Source organism: Colletes gigas, unplaced genomic scaffold (assembly GCF_013123115.1).
Source record: "Colletes gigas isolate AHSC1104 unplaced genomic scaffold, ASM1312311v1 Colletes_gigas_Sc00140, whole genome shotgun sequence".
NCBI lineage: Eukaryota > Metazoa > Arthropoda > Insecta > Hymenoptera > Colletidae > Colletes > Colletes gigas.
In genome coordinates this window covers 11,469-32,563 of record NW_025106764.1, presented here as the reverse complement: position 1 = coordinate 32,563, position 21,095 = coordinate 11,469, and the positions used below count along the sequence as shown (strand labels likewise).

The 21,095-nt window shown below is 46.2% G+C and overlaps 2 protein-coding genes across 2 annotated transcripts; one reads left to right on the top strand and one right to left on the bottom strand.

Annotated features, from left to right (window-relative positions):
- The first annotated feature begins 981 nt into the window (after positions 1-981).
- LOC122404264 lies at positions 982-2,193 on the top strand. The gene has a single exon (XM_043408201.1). It carries the CDS (start codon positions 982-984, stop codon positions 2,191-2,193), a length of 1,212 nt encoding a protein of 403 aa, XP_043264136.1.
- A 10,927-nt stretch (positions 2,194-13,120) lies between these two features.
- LOC122404263 lies at positions 13,121-18,232 on the bottom strand. The gene has a single exon (XM_043408200.1). It carries the CDS (start codon positions 18,230-18,232, stop codon positions 13,121-13,123), a length of 5,112 nt encoding a protein of 1,703 aa, XP_043264135.1.
- Between the last annotated feature and the right edge of the window lie 2,863 nt (positions 18,233-21,095).

The window sequence follows — 21,095 nt, the reverse complement described above, 5'->3', positions numbered from 1 at the left end:
TCAGTACTAGTCGAGCAGTATCTCGGAATATGTCGTTAACATTGACTCTAACTGGCAAGAGTAGCACCCTCGCTGTAAGCTACTTTCCACCCATAGATTTGAGCGACGATGATTACGAGCTTGGTCTAACAACCTTTGAAACGTATCATACAATACCCAACATCGACTCGAGCAACGATAAATTCTACTTCACCACAAACTATGACACCGACAACAACAGCGTCGACACTGGCCACGAGTACATTACGATTCCCCACGGCTCCTACGAACTAGACGCCATTGCCAAGTATTTGAAGCAGCGATTACTCGAGCGATATCCTCAAAATCTCGGTGGTACCGATGATGGTGACGATGATGTGTATCCTATAGTGTTGCGCCCCAACAACAACACCATGAAAAGCGAGCTGTACTGCTCGTTTGCCGTAGATTTTACGAAACCCAATAACATTGGATCGCTATTGGGATTCTCGGCGAATCGGGTATTAGAACCAGGACAGTGGCACGAATCGGACGACCCGATTAATATCATGAGCGTAAACATTATTCGCATTGAATGTAGTGCGACCGCTGGCGCGTACAACAATGGGAAGCGCGTACATACGATACATGAATTTTCTCCGAGAGTTCCCGCCAGGATATAAGATATCGGAAACGCCCGCACAGATCATTTACCTTCCAATCACCGCACGGATCATTACGGATCTAACGATACGCGTTGTGGATCAAAACGGACGATTGCTGGATTTTCGCGGTGAAGAGATTACCATCAGACTGCACGTGCGACGACGATAATACCTGTGGTGCGAACGAATGAGATGCTTGTGTTGAACGACTCCAGAAACACGTTTCTTCCAAACGAAATTGTCTACAACAACAACAACAACAGTAACAGCTCTGATTACGTTAAAACGAAGAGGCTCAGTGCTGCAAACATTGCATTTTTGAAATCATTGGGATTCAGTGTGCGCATTTAAGTTGAAAATGGTTGACATTCTAAGCATTGGAGGGAAGCCGACGTTTGATGATCGCATTGTTAAGCTCGAGACTCACACATACAACCCATACGTTAACACGACGTTTGGACACAGTGATGAGATAAGAATACCTATACAACAGCAAGATTTATACACATTGCCGTGTGAAAGTTTCCTCTACGTGGAGGGGAAATTGACGATACATAAGCCAAATGATGCTTCAACGGTGATGTTGGGAAATAATTGCATGGCGTTCATATTTGATGAGATTCGATATGAGCTGAATGGTGTGGAGATTGATCGCAACAGAAACGTTGGAATAACTAGCACGATTAAAAATTATGTATCACTGACATCCGATGAAGACAAAAATATGGAGAATGCCGGATGGGGCTTGAAACGACACGATGAGCTGGTAGTGAAAAATCATTTCAATTTTTGCGTCCCACTCAAATATTTGCTGGGATTTTGCGAGGACTACAAACGCATGGTTATGAATGCGCGTCACGAATTGATTTTAATACGATCGCGCAACGATAACAATTCTCTAATTGGGTCTCCAACGTTGGAACCAGAAATTGAATTACTTAAAGTGCAATGGCGGATGCCTCATGTGACACTAAACGATGTTAATAAGCTATCGTTGCTACATGCTTTGGAAAGTGGGCAAAACCTGAGCATTAGTTTTCGCTCGTGGGATCTGTACGAGTATCCTCTCTTACAGAGCACGACCAAGCATTCGTGGGCCGTCAAGGCAGCCGCACAGCTGGAGAAGCCGCGATATGTTCTCTTTGCTCTACAGACAGCTCGAAAGAATGTGATGACCGAAGATGCTACTCGGTTTGACCACTGCAAATTGACCAATGTAAAACTTTTTCTCAACTCGGAATTTTATCCGTACGATGACATGAACATGGACTTTGACAAGAATAGGTACGCCATCTTGTTTAACATGTATACGCATTTCCGTAAATCGTATTACGGACATAGTTGCAACGAGGCATTATTCACCGTTGCACAATTTTTACAATTTGGCCCGCTCGTGGTGATTGACTGCTCGCGACAAAATGAGTCGATCAAGAATAGCACCGTGGACGTGCGCATAGAATTTGATTGTAAAGAGAACGTGCCGGCGAATACTACGGCCTACTGTCTCATTTTGCATGATCGGGTGGTTGAATACAATCCGTTGACAAACATGGTGCGCAAAATCAATTAAATTCCAACGCTACTGACCTGCCCTCTCATGTGTCAAATTCGTACAAATTTTCATCATGAAAATCGAGATGCTTTACGAGAAAGACCACATACTCCTGCCGGGCTTGGAAATGAGCGGATCTCTACATTGTTCCGATAATGAGCGTACCAACATTTGTTGACATGCAAGGGTTCATCGTTGATGGAAGATTTGTTGTGAAGGAAGTGGCTGTTCTACGAAAAGGAACAATTCTCTCGCATTACATATTTGGGAGTTCGATGCCGCAATATCTTCTTACGAAATCTGACAAATCATGCATCCGATGGTTGACGGCAAAACATCACGGACTGCGGTGGGAAGATGGAGACGTTCCGTACAGTATGGCTAAACAGCTTGTAACGCCGATATCCCCTCCGAGGCGCTGACCGAGCGTCGTCGCGGCTATGTCTCCGCGGCCGATAGTACCGCGCCCGGCCGCCAGGCGTCCGCGCCTTCGCGCAACCGATCTCGCGAGGCGCTAATTAGCCACGCGACCGCTAGGCGGCCGCGAATTCGCGCAACCGAATACCGCATCCGCGGATTATAAGAACCGGGCTATCGGCCGGAGACGTCGGACTCGTGCCGAGATCACCGAAGCCTGATTTAGTGGTGAGAGATTGCTGTAGTATCATATACGCCCCAATCTGTACGAGTCCGACTTTTTGGAAACACGAGTGTGCGAGGGGCACTCTCGTGACCGAACCGCCATACCTCCGTCAGTGGTTACCATAGTAACCGACCGTCCGTTCCTAGTATTCCTACCCTGGCCCTGCCAAGACGCCCGCCTTGTGGTAAGCGTCGGTAGGGTATTGCTTCAGCCCGCTTCCGCCACGGCTATTGCTCTGACCTAACCCATCCGTCAATGGTCGCCATAGCGACCGACAGTCCGCTCCTACCTTCCTACCGGGGCCCTACCTCGTCGCCCGCCTTGTGGTAAGCGGCAGTAGGGCATGGTACTCCTACCCGACTCACCCCCTCAGCCGTTTCCGACTACCCACCGCCCGTCAGTGGTTACCATAGTGACCGACAGTCCGTTCCTAGTCTTCCTCCCCGGGCCCTGCCACCATCGCCCGCCTTGTGGTAAGCGACGGCAGGGTATTGTCTCTCTACCGAGCGACCGACCGCTCACCGCCACCGTCGAGCGACCGAACGCTCTCTCCGTGACCACCGAGCGAACCGACCGCTAAACCGTAGGTACTAAGCCGCGTCCAACGTTAGTCTTTAACATTGTCCGCGTCCGCCGTTAAACATTGTCCGTGTCCACCGTTCGTCTTAACCATTGTCCGCGTCCAGCGTCCGCCGTTAAACATTGTCCGCGTCCGCGTTCGTCGTAAACATTGTCCGCGTCCACCGTTAGTCTTAAGCTTTGTCCGCGTCAACCGTTTGTGGCAGACACTGTCCGCCTTCTACATGATTAGCGAATAAACGTCTATACCACCCAAACCGCCTCCGTCACTCAACGCACCGAACCTTGGGCAGCCGACTGAGTCGGCCACCACCTTCCTCCGCATCCCCCGATCCGAAACGGACCGTCACCCGGGGGAACGGTCACAAGCTAATTACGAACGCTGTTGTCGATGAAGAAGCGTGACCATTGAGACACTGGACATGGACTACGAGGATATCATATCTTTAAAAAAGCTAAATGCACTTATACCTTACGATGTGACAGACACGCAAAGCATTGTGCCTTGCAAAATGTATTTAAAATATTCAACTGGTGGTCTAAACGCCAGAGAGAAATGCATAAATAAAATATAATCAATTTTTAATGCACAAATGTTTTTTTTTCTTCATCCCTCCCATCCAACCTCCTGCACGTGATGTACGCTAGATTAAGATGATAGTTATAATTATTATGTAAAAGTGGTACCATATATGTTCAAATGGGTACCATACACGTCCAAAGTGGTACGATTGATGTTCAAAAGTGGTACATTAGATGTTCAAACGTGGTACATTAGATGTTCAAAGTGGTATGAGACACGCTCAAAAGTAGTACCCTACATGTTCAACTGATATGGACTAGTCGAATGATGGGGTTAAAGAAGAAGGAGAAGTGACTCGGCTCAGCCAATGACACATCCAAGCAAGAATGGGGATGGTCAGCAAAGATTTCGAAGAACATGAAGAACAAAGACATCCTATTTTGCAAGCTATGCATCTTTCGAGATATAGGTTTACATGTATGAGCCTGGAGATGCAGCGAGATCAGTTCTTTGTCAAGATTCAAAGACTGTTTATGGCATTTATTATGTTTAACGTGTGAATATTATATCGGTTATTGTGGGTTCTAGAACGCACTGCTTTCACCTCCCTCGCCGTCGCCATCGCCGCCAAGTACGCCATCGCCGCCGCCGCTCCTTCGCCTCCGACGGCTGCGGCTCCTTCGGGCGCCATTGGGATCCCTGCGGTGGCCCCGGCTCCGTTCCCCCCCGTCACCGCCGTGGATTGACGTGCGGAAGCCCCCTTCGCCATCGCCATCGCCGCCCAATTCACCGTCGCCACCACCACCTTCGCTGCCATCGCGCTGAATTTTTTTTTTTTTTTTAATTTTTAATATTTTTATTTAATTTTATTTTGTATTTTTCTTTTTATTCTATTTCTTTTCTTTTTGTCTTTTTTTTTTTTTTAATTTTTTCATATATGTATTTGCTTCTATTCTCATATATAACAATAAATAATTATAAATCCTATTATTTGTCCATTTACTTACCCATCTTCCTCTTTCTGTCCTCATCCATTTCTATCGACACGGCATAATTCTTTCTATGATTCTCGACTGCGACGCGTCTGACTTCAACAGGTATTATATTTCATTCGGATGTTCTTCATGCCGCCAAATGCTGTCATTCGGCGCGGCTGCATAGCCGATGCAGAAATTCTTCTCGGCGATAATCATGGGAATCACCTCATAATACCATGGCATACATGGAACTCACTATTCGACAGTTGTACAACCATCGAAGAACGTGCACAATTGCCTGGATCATCATTGATGCGAATTGATGAATTAACGGTGGAATTTTGTCACATCTTTGATTCGCCGATTGTAAAGATGACAATGGATACAAAGTCGCTGCATTTCAAACCGAATACAATAGCATTTTTATTTAATCTTGAGCCTTGTGTAAGCTATGTGTATCCGCGGCTCTATCAAACTGCAGAAGATGTGAGGAAAAAATTTTAAACTTTTGTTAACGTGTTGCAACAGAGCGATGCTGTCTCCGAAACATGAGATACACGTAGTGCTGCTAAAATCATACGTGACACCGAATATTACTGCAAGAATTATCTTGTAGATTGCGAACTGTTAGGATGCGCCATCAATGATATTGTAGTTGATGCTCGTAAGAAAAAAGTAAAAATATATTATCATTTAAAACATATATTATTTCTCCAATTTATTTATCCGTCTTCCACCTTCTCTCCTCGCCACCTAATTCTAAGATGCAACGTTTCAAAAGTATTATATTTCATTCGGACATTCTTCATGCTGCCAAATAATGTCAATCGTCGCGGCTGCTCGAGGGGATTCAAATTACATGCAATCGCGCGATACGCTGTGACGTTAAGATTGAAAAAAACCTTTTGAAAGATGGTTTGTTTCAGAATAAATACAATTACAATTCCCTCCCTCCCTGTGAAAAAATTTCCGACGGCGAGTCAGGTCTGGAGAGGTCTCCGCGGCGGCTCGGCCTGGACTAATCCCCTCCACTATTGCGCCGTCCCCCACTCCGCGGCTCGCAACCAATTTTCCACTCCCCGCAGGCCCCGCGCCGTAGTTACCCGGCGCCGAACTCCCCCGCATGAACTCACTACCCCCGCACCCCACGCTCCCCTCATTGCCCCATGGGTTAGATCCCGCCTAGTTATACTACTTAGTTAGTTCGTCAGTTAGTTAGCTAGTTTGAAGTTAGTTAGATAGTTCGTCAGTTAGTCAGTCAGATTGTCAGTTAGTTAGATCGTTTGTCAGTTAGATAGTTTGTTCGCAGTTTGTTAGTTAGTTAGTCTGTCAGTTAGTTAGTTAGTTTGTCAGTTAGTTAGTTAGTTCTTGTCAGTTAGTTAGTATGTTCGCAGTTAGTTAGTTTGTTTGTTAGTTAGTTAGTTTGCAGGTAGTTAGATAGTTTGTCAGTTAGTTAGTTAGTTCGCAGTTAGTTAGTTAGTTTGTCAGTTAGTTAGCTTGTCAGTTAGTTAGTTTGTCAGTTAGTTAGTTTGTCAGTTAGTTAGTTACCTTGTCAGTTAGTTAGTTAGTTTGCAGTTAGTCAGTTAGTTGTGTCAGTTACACAGTAGTTATTTAGATAGTCAGTTAGTTAGTTAGTTAGTTTGCAGTTAGTCAGTTAGTCTGTCACATAGTTAGTTAGTTTGCATTAAACTAGTTTGTTTATCAGTTAGTTAGTATGTTTGCAATTAGTTAGATAGTTAGTTAGCTCGTTAGTTATTTAGTGTGGTAGTTAGTCAGTTTATACGTTTGTTAGTTAGTTTGTCAGTTAGTTAGTTAGTTTGCAGTTAGTTAGTTAGTGTGGTAGCTCGTTAGTTAGTTAGTGTGGTAGTTAGTTAGTTAGCAGTTAGTTGATTGTTTGTGAGTTAGTTAGTTAGTTTGTCAGTTAGTAATTAGTTTGTCAGTATGTTACTTAGTTTGCAGTTAGTTAGTTAGTTTGCAGTTAGTTAGTAAGATTATCAGTTAGTAGTAAGTTTGTAACGTAGTTTGTTAGTTTGCAGGTAGTTAGCTTGATTGTCACGTAGTTAGTTAGTTCGAAGTTACTCAGTTAATTGTCAGTTAGTTAGTTATTTTGTCAATTAGTAAGTTAGTTTGTTTACAGTTTGTGCGTTAGCTTGCAGTTAGCTGTCAGTTTGTCAGTTAGTTAGTTAGTTTGCAGTTAGTTAGTTTGTCAGTTAGTTAGCTAGTCTGCAGCTAGTTAGTTCCTTGTCAGTTAGTAGTTAGATTGCAGTGAGTTATTTCGTTTGCCAGCTAGTCAGTTAGTTTGTCAGTTACTTAGTTATTTAGCAATAGCTAGTTAGTTGGGTAGTTCGTTAGTTAGTTAGGGTGGTAGTTAGTTAGTTTGACAGTTGGTTAGTCAGTTTGCAGATTGTTAGTTAGTTTGTCAGTTAGTTAGCTAGTTTGCTGTTAGTTAGTTAGTTTGTTAGTTAGTTAGTTGTTAGTTAGTTAGTTTGTCAGTTAGTCAGTTAGTTTATTCGCAGTTAGTTAGTTAGTTTGTCAGTTAGTCAGTTAGTTTGTCGGGTTAGTTAGATAGTTTGTCAGATGGTTAGATAGCTTGCAGTTAGTTAGATAGTTTGTCAAGTCAGTTAGATAGTTTGCAGTTAGTTAGTTGGTTAGTTAGTCAATTCCCTCGCAGTTACATAGTTTGTTTTCAGTTAGTTAGATAGTTTGCAGTTAGTTAGTTAGTTCGTCTGTTAGCTTGTTAGTTCGCATTTAGTTAGTTAGTTAGTTGCTTAGTTAATTAGTTAGTTAGTTAGTTAGTTAGTTAGTTAGTTTGCATTTAATTAGTTAGTTATCCGTTAGTTAATTAGTTTGCAGTTCGTTAGTTTGTCAGTTAGCTAGTTAGTTAGTTAGTTAGTTAGTTTGTCAGTTAGATAGATAGTTTGTCAGTGAGTTAGTTAGTTTGCAGTTAGATAGTTAGTTATCAGTTAGATAGACAGTTTGTCAGTTAGTTAGTTAGTTACAGTTAGATAGTTAGTTTGTCAGTTAGTTAGCTAGTTTGCTGTAGTTATTCAGTAGTCAGTTAGTTTATTCGCAGTTAGTTGTAAGTTTGCAGTTAGTTAGTTAGTTAGTTATTAGTTAGTTAGTTAGTTAGTTTGTCAGTTAGATAGTTAGTTTGTTATTTGTTAGTTTGTTAGTTAGTTATTTAGTTAGTTTGTTCGCAGTTAGCTAGTTTGTTCGAGGTTAGTTAGTTCATTTGGCAGTTAGTTGTTAGTTTCCAGTTAGTTAGTTAGTTGTATCTGTTAGTTAGATAGTTTGCACTGGTTAGTTATTTGTGTAGCTCGTTAGTTAGTTAGTTTGACACTTGGTTAGTTAGTTTGCAGTTAATCAGTTAGTTTGTCAGATAGTTATCTAGTTTGCAGTTAGTTAGTCAGTTTGATAGTTGGTTTGTCAATTAGTCCGTAAGCTTGTTTGCAGTTAGTTAGTTAGATTGTCAGTTAGTTAGTTAGTTTGTCAGTTAGTTAGATAGTTTGCAGTTAGTTAGTTAGTTAGTTAGCTTGTTGTTTGTTAGTGTTGTAGTTAGTTAGTTTGTCAATTAGTTATCTAGTTTGCAGTTAGATAGTTCGTAGTGTTTGTCAGTTAGTTAGTTTGTTTAAATATCGCGTTAATTCGAAGCATACAAGAATAGTGGAATATTATTCGTCACCCGGTATTGTTTTTTCTGCGTATGTAACCGACTCGAGACTGTTCGACTCTCGTGTCCGCTACGCGAAAACAAGACAGGTTATAAAAACTGTCACATACGGATTTCTTCGAAACATCACGCGATCGACGAAACTACGCGTGATTTCGAGCTAACGTTTCGGCGCGTGTATAAAGAGAAGGTACGACAATAATAAGTTGGACAAAGACGAATTCAAATTCGTCTACAGCGCCGCTAGTCGGAGATTCTCCCCTCCGAATTTGACTAACCGTGCTGGATCGTCACTCTGAATCTGGAATCGGCAGTGAGCACATGGGCATACGAACCCGCTCCCCCGTAATTCCAAAACGGCCGACTAGTTCTGAGCTACTCGAACTATCGGAGAAATTACCAAACGTGGTACGGAAGTTCAACACGAAAAAACGGATGGCAATCCATCCGGTAACGTCATAACTTCCACACCACGTTCTTTAATTTCAATCAAAAATTAGAGTCGGAAGCGCGAGGAAGGTCTAGACGAAAACGGATAGGGAAACCATCCGGTACCGTCAATACTTCCATATCGCTTTACCTATTAAACAGATCAGATCGGAACACGACCTGATACATTAATGACTGTAAAATCTCGCAGGTTATAATCCGAGATTTCGATTTCAGCAGTGGGTACAATCCATCTCAGTCTGAACAAAGGCACGTATCGCTGTAATCAGAGGTCGTGTCCGAGGTATTCAGCAATGGCTACGACCCACCTTTTCGTCTGAAAACAAAACAAAAAGTAAAAGAAAGAACACGTATCGCTGCAATCAGAGGTCGTGTTTAAGGTATCGAGGTTGACTCTCGTACCTCTCTTGAATATCAAACGGTTCGGAACCCACAATCCAGGGGTGTATAAAATACCCTGGGTGGATTTACCACCTTCTAGTCGAAGTGTGGGACAACTTTAACTCCCAGCTTACGACGAATCGCAGAATACCTCCAAAGATCGCCAGTCTAGTACGGTCACTGTGCGTAGGACGTTAATTCATAAGCTACGTGGTGTCAGGCACCATCGTAAGTCGACCCAAGGGCGCCGTTGGCACACCTGCACCACACCGTGCCCGTACGCACGCAATAAGGTGGTAAAAAGGGCCGAGGAGCGGGTACGGTTGCAGCCTTACAACCTCCACCCGTTACCCTCACCTACGACAGTCAAAAACTGCAGTCGAGGAAGAAACGAGGTTGAATCTCGTCTTCCCCAAAACTGCAATAAGAAGTTTCCTGGTTTAAAGGGAAACGCCACAAACACATACAGTCCACTAGCTTAGCCGCGTAACGCGGCGGCTGAGTTTCCCGCTCCTGAGCGCGACGAGCCTAATCAGGAGCGCGTGTACATTAAAACGAGACGGATAGCGTGACTCACGTTGCCGTATATTTACACCATAGTTCCGTCTCTTTTGTTCAGAACAGCGTGACACGAGCAGCCGCCAGACGACGGCCAGAAAGACGGAGTCACGTTTTCCATAATCCGAAAGACGGCTGTAATAATTTAAAGGGCCGAAAAATAAAAGACGTCGTCGAACTTTTTCGACGACGTGAAATAGATCTAACGTGTGACAATTACTTTTCCATCCTCCTATTCCCTCGTGATCCGGAGCCCCCGTTAGACGAGGTTCACAAATCAGCGTTTGAGCCCTTCATATTCTAACATAGTTATTAAGTTAGTTAGTTTGTCAGTTAGTTCGTTAGTTTGTCAGTGAGTTGGTATGTTTGTCAGTTAATTAGTTCTTTATACAGTTAGTTAGCTAGATTGGCAGTTAGTCAGTTAGATTGTCAGTTAGTTAGACAGTTTTTCAGATTCTTCCGTGACCATGCGTGGAAGCCCGTATTTCTCCTTGAGCATTCTCCACGCTTCGGGGAAGTTGCGCCCGACAATCTCGAGCGACGAAATCGTCGCGAGAGCTGGTCCTTCCAAGCACGCGTTCAGATGGTACAATTTCTGTACATCTGATAACTGAACATTGTTCATCACCCCGGTGGTAAATAGATCCTCGAAATGTTCCCATTCCCGAGGATCCCCTCCGAATTTAGGCAATCTTTGCTTGGGGAGCTCAATGGGCATGCTGAATTGCTGGACCTCCGGTGCCGGTGGTCTCGATTCAGCAGCGATTCGTGTCAGCTCGGCGGTTACGAAATCCTGGAATTCCTGGAATTCGTTTTCCACGCCGAGGAGGTAGCCTGGCTTAAAAAGCGTATAGGCTTGTCTTTTTGCGGCGGGAATCATCTTCCGCACGTTCGCATACATGGTGCGGACATCCCGCCATGTTCGCCCGGCGTAGTCGAGCTTTTCTTGGAGGAGTTTCTCCGTGAATTTAGCTCTGCCCATTTTTTTGAGATTTATGCTCACGGATCTAAGACGATCGAACTCGTCTGTTAACTCCATGAGCTGATCCTCAATGTCGGCACGCGACATGGACTCGTTTAACGCCATAGCGAGTTTGTCGAGGATTAATCAACTCGATTCAACTCTTACGTGGTAATTTCGTCACGTGTAAAGGCAGTCACCTTTTCCCGTTCCAATCAACCTCGTTTGATCCGGCTCGAAGGACCTTATGTTAGGGGGAGTAGGTTTGAAAAAACCTCGCCTAACGGTGGTCCGGATCGTGAGGGAAGGAACGTCGAGAAAAGAATACAAATTTTAATTTAATTCTCGCTTAGTCGAACGACTCGACTAAGCCTTTTATTTGCAATGTTTGGCAACTAAAATTATGTAATCAATTGCCCGGCCAGACGCCGCTGCACTTAATCCTGTTTGGTAAACCTGTAACAGAAAGAGACACGAATAGGCGTTAAATACCTGTGAACGTGAGTCACGCTGTGTGTCTTACTTTCTTCCGCGCTCGTCTGGTCTGTGCTTGTCGCACCCAGGAGCGGGGATCTCAGCCGCCGCGATGCGCAGCTAAGCTAGTGGACTGTATGTGTGAGCGTTCCCGTTAAATCGGGAATCGCTTGCTTATTATTGTCGTGTACGAGATTTCTGCTCGTCTAATTTCACGACTGCAATTTCTGACTGTGATTTATGACTGTCGCAGGAGAAGGTGATCGGAGGGAGGTTGTAAGGCTCCAACCTTTCAGCCGGTCCCCGGCCCTTCACCGCCTTCGTAAGTGCGTACGGCACTGTGTGGTGCAGGCTTGTCAACGGCGCCCTTAGGTCGACTTACGGTTGGGCCTGAGACCACGTTGCTTGTCGGAGTCTCCGTCCTACGCACAGGGACCGTACTCCCTGGAGATGTTTGGACGTGTCCTAGCTTTCGCCGATAGCTGGGGTTTAAAAAAGTGTCCCGCTTCGACTGGAAGACGGCAAATCCACCCAGGGTATTATTCACCCCTGTATGGTGGGTTCGAAGCCGTTTCTGACAGTCAATTGGAGGAAGGAGTTTGTACCTCGATCCTCTAGTGCACGATGATTCCACTCAGGGTTTCTTCCCACACCTGGATTATGGAGTCGTGCACTAAGAAAAGTGCGAAGAACCTCGCACCTATAAATTGGGATGAGCTTAGCCCTCTATCCCTGGGGAAACGATTGATTCCACTCAGGGTTTCTTCCCACACCTGTTTATGGATCGTTTCCCCGGAAGCACTCGAATTACTTCGAGTCTATTCCGAATTAAATAAAGTCTGATTACATAGCTCGGTCGTGTACCGACTGGCTCGATACGATAACTCGCGAATAATTCCTTTGCAACTCCGAGGGTAGTCGAAGAACTCGACTCGGTTCGGATTGCTCGAATTATTCGTTTATGCGACTGCTGAGCGTGTTCGTATACCGAAGTGCTCGTGGCAGTGGTTTGATAGCGAGTGACGGACGAGCACGAGCTGCCAAAAGTGAGCGCGTGAGTGGGGAGAGTCTTCCGTCACGCGGCGCTGTCGCCGTGTCTCTCGTCCGTCTCTGTCTATTATATAGTTTTCGTACCTTCTCTAAACTCGGGCGTTTAAACCGCTTGTTTCAAAATTGAACGTTAATTAATCGTTCGCGTGACTTTACAGAAAACCTCAAGAACCGTGTTTTTCTGTCCTCTAATATTTTGAATAGCGGACGCGTCGACCTAGAATCTTCCTGGTCGGTCGCGTAACCGAAAACAAACCGGGTAACGAATTGTTTCGGATTTAAATTAAATTTCGCATTTTATTCGATATTTAAACATACCGCCCCCCTTGCACGGTCCGTGCAACAAGAATAGGAGGCGTAGGTCGCGGTCACGTCGCGTAAAGCCCGTAGAGAAGGTAGAAGTACAAAACCTTCTATTGGAAAAGTTTAGCTGTACTTACTCGGTACAGCGGAATTCGGGTCTTCGTTTATTCCATGTGCGTCTTCGCCGGCCGTTGTCGATGTTGACTCATCGACGGGCAGTTTACACAACCGTGTAATCGGACGTGTGTATGTAGACGTAACTCTACGTACTTTAACTACACGCACGCACCTATCTCGGCCCGGTAATACTTCCTCGATTCGTCCCATTTCCCATTGATTCGGGTGGAGAAGAGGGTTTTGCACTAAAACCAAGTCATCAACAAAGTTCCCAGAGCTGCTCGTGGAATTTCTGGACCGCTCTCCATCGCGTAAGCCGCGAGAGATTTTCCTTTTCCACTGACTCGACCGGAAGTGCATTCATCGGTCCGCCTATTAGGAAGTGGCCCGGCGTGAGAGGGGCATAATCCTCGGGACAGTCACTCAAAGCGGCGATCGGTCGCGAATTCAAACTCGCCTCGATCTTGCAGAGGAGTGTCTGCATTTCGTCGCTTGTGGGTGTAAATTCGCCGATGATGCGTTTCAGGTGATGTTTCACCGATTTCACGCCGGCTTCTTGCATACCACCAAAGTGGGGAGCACTGGGTGGATTAAACCTCCACTTAATGCCCTTTTGACCGCACTTCGTTCGCATTTCTGGGGTTTGATACACCGTATTGAAGTGTTCCTTCAATTCCCGATCTGCTCCGACGAAGTTCGTTCCGTTATCACTGAACATGCAGGACGGAACTCCTCGGCGGGCGATAAATCGGTCTAATGCGGCCAGAAATGCACTCGTCGTATAATCATGGACGAGTTCGATGTGCACGGCTCTCGTAGCGAAGCAGATGAACACTGCTATGTATGCTTTATGAGCCGTTTTCCCACGACCGGCGGAGTCGCGGACCCGATACGGTCCCGCGTAGTCGACTCCGCAGTTTGAGAAAGGTCGTGCCGCGCGACTGCGCTCCGGTATTAAATCCTGCATGATTTGCGTGGAGGTATTTGCTTGCCATCTCACGCATCGTATGCATTGGTGGATAACCGTGCGTGCCGCGTTTCGGCAGCCGATGATCCAGAATTTCTGTCTCACCGTGTACATGGTCAATTGTAAACCCCCGTGCAACGTATCCACGTGGCATTGCCTGATTATCATGTTAGACACATGATGTTTCGGCAGGATAATCGGGTGTTTGGTTTCCCATGCAAGCGTCGCATTCTCCAACCTTCCACCCACTCGTAAGACTTCCTTATCGTCGAGAAAAGGGTTTAGGCTCTTTAGAGGAGATGTCGCAGGGATTCCCTTGCGCTTTTTCAAGCACCGGTACTCTTCTGCGAAATGCGTACGCTGTAAGTAGCGTGCAATTCTTTCCGTTGCACGCTGGATTTCCGCTGCTTCGACAACTTTTGCATCGAATGACCTTCGTTCTCCGACCGCCGGCCTCCGGAACCGGAGGCAATAGGCAGTCACACGTTGTAGCTTACTCCATTGGGAAAATCGGAAAACTAAGTTCCATTCCTTTTCCGGAGTGGCCACGAGGGTATGCGATACGCGTTTACCCTCCTCGGTCTCGAGCGAGGCTGGCGATTTCGGCCAATTTTCCTCTGATTGTCGAAGCCATTTCGGCCCGGAAATCCATAATTCGGACTGAATGAGTTCTGCGGCGTCTACACCTCGCGAATTCAGATCCGCTGGGTTGAAGCGCGTGGGAACGTGCCGCCATTCAGCTTTTGGGAGCATGGTCTGAATTTTTGACACACGGTTGGCTATCACAACCTTCCATGTCGACGCATGCTTTTTCAACCAAGCGAGTGCAATCGTGGAATCTGTCCAGCAGATTATGCGGCTCATTTCTATGGGGAATGACCGTTTCACGTGCACTATGAGCTCGGAAAGTAACACAGCCCCATTCAATTCCAGGACGGGGATAGACTGTGTTTTTATCGGAGCCACTCGTGTCTTTGCCATGATTAATGTCGTAAACACGTCATTATTTTTCGTCGTCACACGTAAGTAAGTGACGGCCGAATAGGCAGCGAGTGATGCATCGCAGAATCCGTGTAGTTCCACAGTAACTGCGTCGGCTCCGTATTGGATCCATCTCGGGAATTTTAGTTCTTTGAGACTGCTCCAATCCCTGCAAAACGTGTTCCACGTTTTTTGCGTGTCCGTGGAAATTTGGTCGTCCCACTGGATTTTCTCCAGCCATTGGGACTGCATCAGAATTTTTGCACGGATTACGACTGGTGATAACCAGCCGAGGGGATCGAAGAGCTTCGCGATCTCCGAGAACAAATTTCTTTTTGTCATCGGTAACGCAGACGGTTGAAACCGTTGCAGATCGAAATGGAAGTAGTCTCCGGATGGGATCCATCGTAGACCAAGCACTTTTAGTTCGGAATCGTCGAACAGAGTGAGGTCTACGGCGTGGGAGTGAGCACCTTGGGGGATGTTCCGCAATAATTTCGCGGAGTTTCCAGCCCATTTCCTCAACTTGAACCCACCGCCCTGCAGGAGATCGCAGACTTGCTTGCGAATTTTCTCTAGCAGGGTTTTGTTGGACGCTCCCATAAATACGTCGTCGACGTATATGTCCCTCTCGAGGATCGGAGCGGCGAGAGGATACCTCTCTCCATCCTGTTCCTTTAATTCGAGGAGGGTACGCATCGCTAAATATGGGGCGCACGCCGTACCGTATGTTACGGTATTCAATTCGAAAGCTTTGAGCTTTTCGTCGTTTGACGCGCGCCATACGATGCATTGGAAACGACGGTCCTGTGGGGCGACGAGGATTTGCCGAAACATCTTCTCGATATCTGCCACCAGAACGTACTCATACAGACGCCACCTCGTTAAAACCGAGGTGATATCGTTCTGTAATTTTGGTCCGACATGCAGGACGTCGTTTAGGGATCGCCCTCCGACCGTTCTGCTGGTTGCATTGAACACAACGCGCAGTTTGGTCGTTGCACTTTCCGTGCGTACGACCGCTCGATGCGGAATGTACAGTCGATTCTGGTCAATCGGCTCAAGCCGAGTCATGTGACCTAAGGACTCGTACTCCGCGAGGAACTCAGAGTATTCTCTGTCGAGGGTCGTATCCGCGTCCAATTTACGCCTCATCCTCGCGAGAGCGGACAGCGCTATGTGGAACGAGTGTCCTAACGCTTCGTCCGGTCTCGGGTGATTCAAGGGCAATCGGACTATAAACCGTCCGGTTTTGTCCCGTTTGACGGTTCTTCGGAAGAGTGCTTCGCACTCTTCTTCCGCCTTGGACCGCACCGAGGTCGTGGGGATTTCTTCGGTTTCCCAGAATCGTCGAATCGCGTAATCCAGCGATTCGAGAACGGTGCAATGCAGCGTTCTTACCGTATTCTGGCCGTCGCCTTCAGCGTGTATAGGGCCGGATATAACCCAGCCAAACGCCGTTTCTTGGGCGATCGGACCTTCATTCGCCCCTCGTCGGAAGCCCGAACGAATCACCTGAGCATATAAATCCGCTCCGATCAGAATTTCGATCGTAGGATCGGCCCTGGCTTCTGGATCGGCTAACGGTAAACCTCGGAACGCACTGTAAACACTCGCGTTCGCCGACGTGTTGCGGTAGGTCGTGATTTTCGGCACGACGTACGCGTGAGCGACACATATCGGTTTCGACTCGTTTATCGAGCCGAGGTTTAAACCGACGCTATATTTTATTTGCTGCGTCTGGCCGCCCCCCAAGCCCGATACCGTGGCTGGGGTACGTACGCGTTTCAATCGGAGGTCGTTTGCCAGACCTGCGGAAACGAATGACGTCTCCGATCCTTGGTCTAACAGTGCTCGCGCGATTCGCGATGCACCGTTCTCTCCGAACACGCGTACTCGTGCCGTGGCTAGCAGCACGGTCCTCGGTGCGCCTGTACCGAGCGCGGTACAGTGTGATGTCGAGGCCGGTTTCTTGTAGGCCTTCGAAGTCGAAGGTTTTCCTTTCGGCTTCGACACGGCCGTCCTTCGTGGTTGAGCGTTGTAATCGCTCTCGTCACGTTGGCCGTATGTATTTTGCGCCTGCGGCCTCGTATAACTTTGTTCCCGCAGTCCATCATAGTGCAGGAGGGTATGATGCTTCCCCCTACACCGATGGCATTCCTGGGGTCTCTGACATTGTGATGCCGTATGAGAAAGGTCGAGGCATAGCACGCAGGCCATGCGGTTCTGCACGTAGTGGTGACGCATTTTTGGCGTCAGCACTTGAAAATTGGTGCATTGAGGCAGACTGTGTGCCCCAGTGCAGAATCCGCATACTGGCATCCGCATTGGTTTGGTTCGCCCGTCGTTTGCGGAACTTGAGCGTCTCGGGTTTGGGGCCGAGTCGGTTCCCATAACGACGTTATGGCTTGCCAGAGGCTTCGAAGCGACGCTTTTTGGTCGAGCGTCGATGGGCTTCGGCATGCGGGATTTTGTTTCCGGGGCGAGAGCTGCCTCTCGACGGTCCTCTTTCATCGAAAGCAGAGCTTGCGCGTGATGATCGATGAAGGTTCGGACATCCTCGAACATCGGGTAGTTAGTCGAGAGGCCGAGCGATCTCTGCCATTCCAGCTCCAATTTCGGAGTGAAATGTTGTATCGTCCAGTACGCTAGCATCCATTCTACTAGCTGTTCGGACGTGCCCCTTTTTCTTAATGCAGCTAGAGTCTCTGTGCATTCCACAGTGACCTGCTGCATGCTGGCTAGATCGTTGAATTCAATCTGCTTCAGCGAAAATAGTTTGTCGAGCAACCTTCCCGTGACCATGCGTGGAAGCCCGTATTTCTCCTTGAGCATTCTCCACGCTTCGGGGAAGTTACGCCCGACAATCTCGAGCGACGAAATCGTCGCGAGAGCTGGTCCTTCCAAGCATGCGTTCAGATGGTACAATTTCTGTACGTCTGATAACTGCGCATTGTTCATTACCCCGGTGGTGAATAGATCCTCGAAATGTTCCCATTCCCGAGGATCCCCTCCGAATTTAGGCAATCTTTGCTTGGGGAGCTCAATGGGCATGCTGAATTGCTGGACCTCCGGTGCCGGTGGTCTCGATTCAGCAGCGATTCGTGTCAGCTCGGCGGTTACGAAATCCTGGAATTCCTGGAATTCGTTTTCCACGCCGAGGAGGTAGCCTGGCTTAAAAAGCGTATAGGCTTGTCTTTTTGCGGCGGGAATCATCTTCCGCACGTTCGCATACATGGTGCGGACATCCCGCCATGTTCGCCCGGCGTAGTCGAGCTTTTCTTGGAGGAGTTTCTCCGTGAATTTAGCTCTGCCCATTTTTTTGAGATTTATGCTCACGGATCTAAGACGATCGAACTCGTCTGTTAACTCCATGAGCTGATCCTCAATGTCGGCACGCGACATGGACTCGTTTAACGCCATAGCGAGTTTGTCGAGGATTAATCAACTCGATTCAACTCTTACGTGGTAATTTCGTCACGTGCAAAGGCAGTCACCTTTTCCCGTTCCAATCAACCTCGTTTGATCCGGCTCGAAGGACCTTATGTTAGGGGGAGTAGGTTTGAAAAAACCTCGCCTAACGGTGGTCCGGATCGTGAGGGAAGGAACGTAGTGAAAAGAATACAGATTTTAATTTTAATTTTCGCTTAGTCGAATGACTCGACTAAGCCTTTTATTATGTAACGTTTGACAACAGCGATTACGTATTTTGTCTGCCCGGCCAAACGCCGCTGCAGCTAATCCTGTTTGGTAAACCTGTAACAGAAAGAGACACGAATAGGCGTTAAATACCTGTGAACGTGAATCACGCTGTGTGTCTTACTTTCTTCCGCGCTCGTCTGGTCTGTGCTTGTCGCACCCAGGAGCGGGGATCTCAGCCGCCGCGATGCGCAGCTAAGCTAGTGGACTGTATGTGTGAGCGTTCCCGTTAAATCGGGAATCGCTTGCTTATTATTGTCGTGTACGAGATTTCTGCTCGTCTAATTTCACGACTGCAATTTCTGACTGCAATTTAAGACTCTGATGTATGACTGTCGCAGGAAAAGGTGATCGGAGGGAGGTTGTAAGGCTCCAACCTTTCAGCCGGTCCCCGGCCCTTCACCGCCTTCGTAAGTGCGTACGGCACTGTGTGGTGCAGGCTTGTCAACGGCGCCCTTAGGTCGACTTACGGTTGGGCCTGAGACCACGTTGCTTGTCGGATGCTCCGTCCTACGCGCAGGGACCGTACTCCACTGGCGATTTTGGGTCGTGTCCTAGCTTTCGCCGATAGCTGGGATTTAAAAATGTGTCCCGCTTCGACTAGAAGACGGCAAATCCACCCAGGGTATTATTCACCCCTGTATGGTGGGTTCGAAGCCGTTTCTGACAGTCAATTGGAGGAAGGAGTTTGTACCTCGATCCTCTAGGGCACGATGATTCCACTCAGGGTTTCTTCCCACACCTGGATTAAGGAGTCGTGCCCTAAGAAAAGCGCGAGGAACCTCGCACCTATAAATTGGGATGAGCTTAGCCCTCTATCCCTGGGGAAACGATTGAGTCCACTCAGGGTTTCTTCCCACACCTGTTTATGGATCGATTCCCCGGAAGCACTCGAATTACTTCGAGCCTATTCCGAATTAAATAAGTCTGCTTACAGAGCTCGGTCGGGTACCGACTGGCTCGATACGATAACTCGCGAATAATTCCTTTGCAACTCCGAGGGTAGTCGAAGAACTCGACTCGGGTCGGATTGCTCGAATTATTCGTTTATGCGACTGCTGAGCGTGTTCGGATACCGAAGTGCTCGTGGCAGTGGTTTGATAGCGAGTGACGGACGAGCACGAGCTGCCAAAGTGAGCGCGTGAGTGGGGAGAGTCTTCCGTCACGCGGCGCTGTCGCCGTGTCTCTCGTCCGTCTCTGTCTATTATAGAGTTTTCGTACCTTCTCTAAACTCGGGCGTTTAAACCGCTTGTTTCAAAATTGAACGTTAATTAATCGTTCGCGTGACTTTGCAGAAAACCTCGAGAACCGTGTTTTTCTGTCCTCTAATATTTTGAATAGCGGACGCGTCGACCTAGAATCTTCCTGGTCGGTCGCGTAACCGAAAACAAACCGGGTAACGAATTGTTTCGGATTTAAATTAAATTTCGCATTTTAATCGATATTTAAACATAGTTAGTTAGTTAGTTTGCAGTTAGTTAGTTTTTGTCAGTTAGTTAGTTAGCTTGCAGTTAGTTAGATAGTTTGCAGTTATTTAGTTAGATTGCAGTTAGTTAGTTAGTTTGTCAGTTAGATAGTTAGTTTGTCAGTTGTTAGATAGTTTGCAGTTAGTTAGTTACTTTGTCAGTTAGTTAGTTAGTTGCAGTTAGTTAGTTTGCAGTAGTTAGTTAGTTTGCAGTTAGTTAGTTAGTTTTGCAGTTAGTTAGTTAGTTTGCAGTTAGTTAGTTAGTTTGTCAGTTAGTTAGTTAGTTTGCAGTTAGTTAGTTAGTTTGCAGTTAGTTAGTTAGTTTGTCAGTTAGTTAGTTAGTTTGTCAGTTAGTTAGTTAGTTTGTCAGTTAGTTAGTTAGTTTGTCAGTTAGTAGTTAGTTAGTTAGTTTGCAGTTAGTTAGTTAGTTTGCAGTTAGTTAGTTAGTTTGCAGTTAGTTAGTTAGTTTGTCAGTTAGTTAGTTAGTTTGCAGTTAGTTAGTTAGTTTGTCAGTTAGTTAGTTAGTTTGCAGTTAGTTAGTTAGTTTGCAGTTAGTTAGTTAGTTTGCAGTTAGTTAGTTAGTTTGCAGTTAGTTAGTTAGTTTGTCAGTTAGTTAGTTAGTTTGCAGTTAGTTAGTTAGTTTGTCAGTTAGTTAGTTAGTTTGCAGTTAGTTAGTTAGTTTGTCAGTTAGTTAGTTAGTTTGCAGTTAGTTAGTTAGTTTGCAGTTAGTTAGTTAGTTTGCAGTTAGTTAGTTAGTTTGTCAGTTAGTTAGTTAGTTTGTCAGTTAGTTAGTTAGTTTGCAGTTAGTTAGTTAGTTTGCAGTTAGTTAGTTAGTTTGCAGTTAGTTAGTTAGTTTGCAGTTAGTTAGTTTGTCAGTTAGTTAGTTAGTTTGCAGTTAGTTAGTTAGTTTGCAGTTAGTTAGTTAGTTTGTCAGTTAGTTAGTTAGTTTGCAGTTAGTAGTTAGTTTGTCAGTTAGTTAGTTAGTTTGCAGTTAGTTAGTTAGTTTGCAGTTAGTTAGTTAGTTTGTCAGTTAGTTAGTTAGTTTGCAGTTAGTTAGTTAGTTTGCAGTTAGTTAGTTAGTTTGCAGTTAGTTAGTTAGTTTGTCAGTTAGTTAGTTAGTTT

Coding starts and splice junctions, on each gene's coding strand:
- LOC122404264 (XM_043408201.1), top strand. CDS start 982: ATGGTTGACATTCTAAGCATTGGAGGGAAGCCGACGTTTGATGATCGC.
- LOC122404263 (XM_043408200.1), bottom strand. CDS start 18,232: ATGGCGTTAAACGAGTCCATGTCGCGTGCCGACATTGAGGATCAGCTC.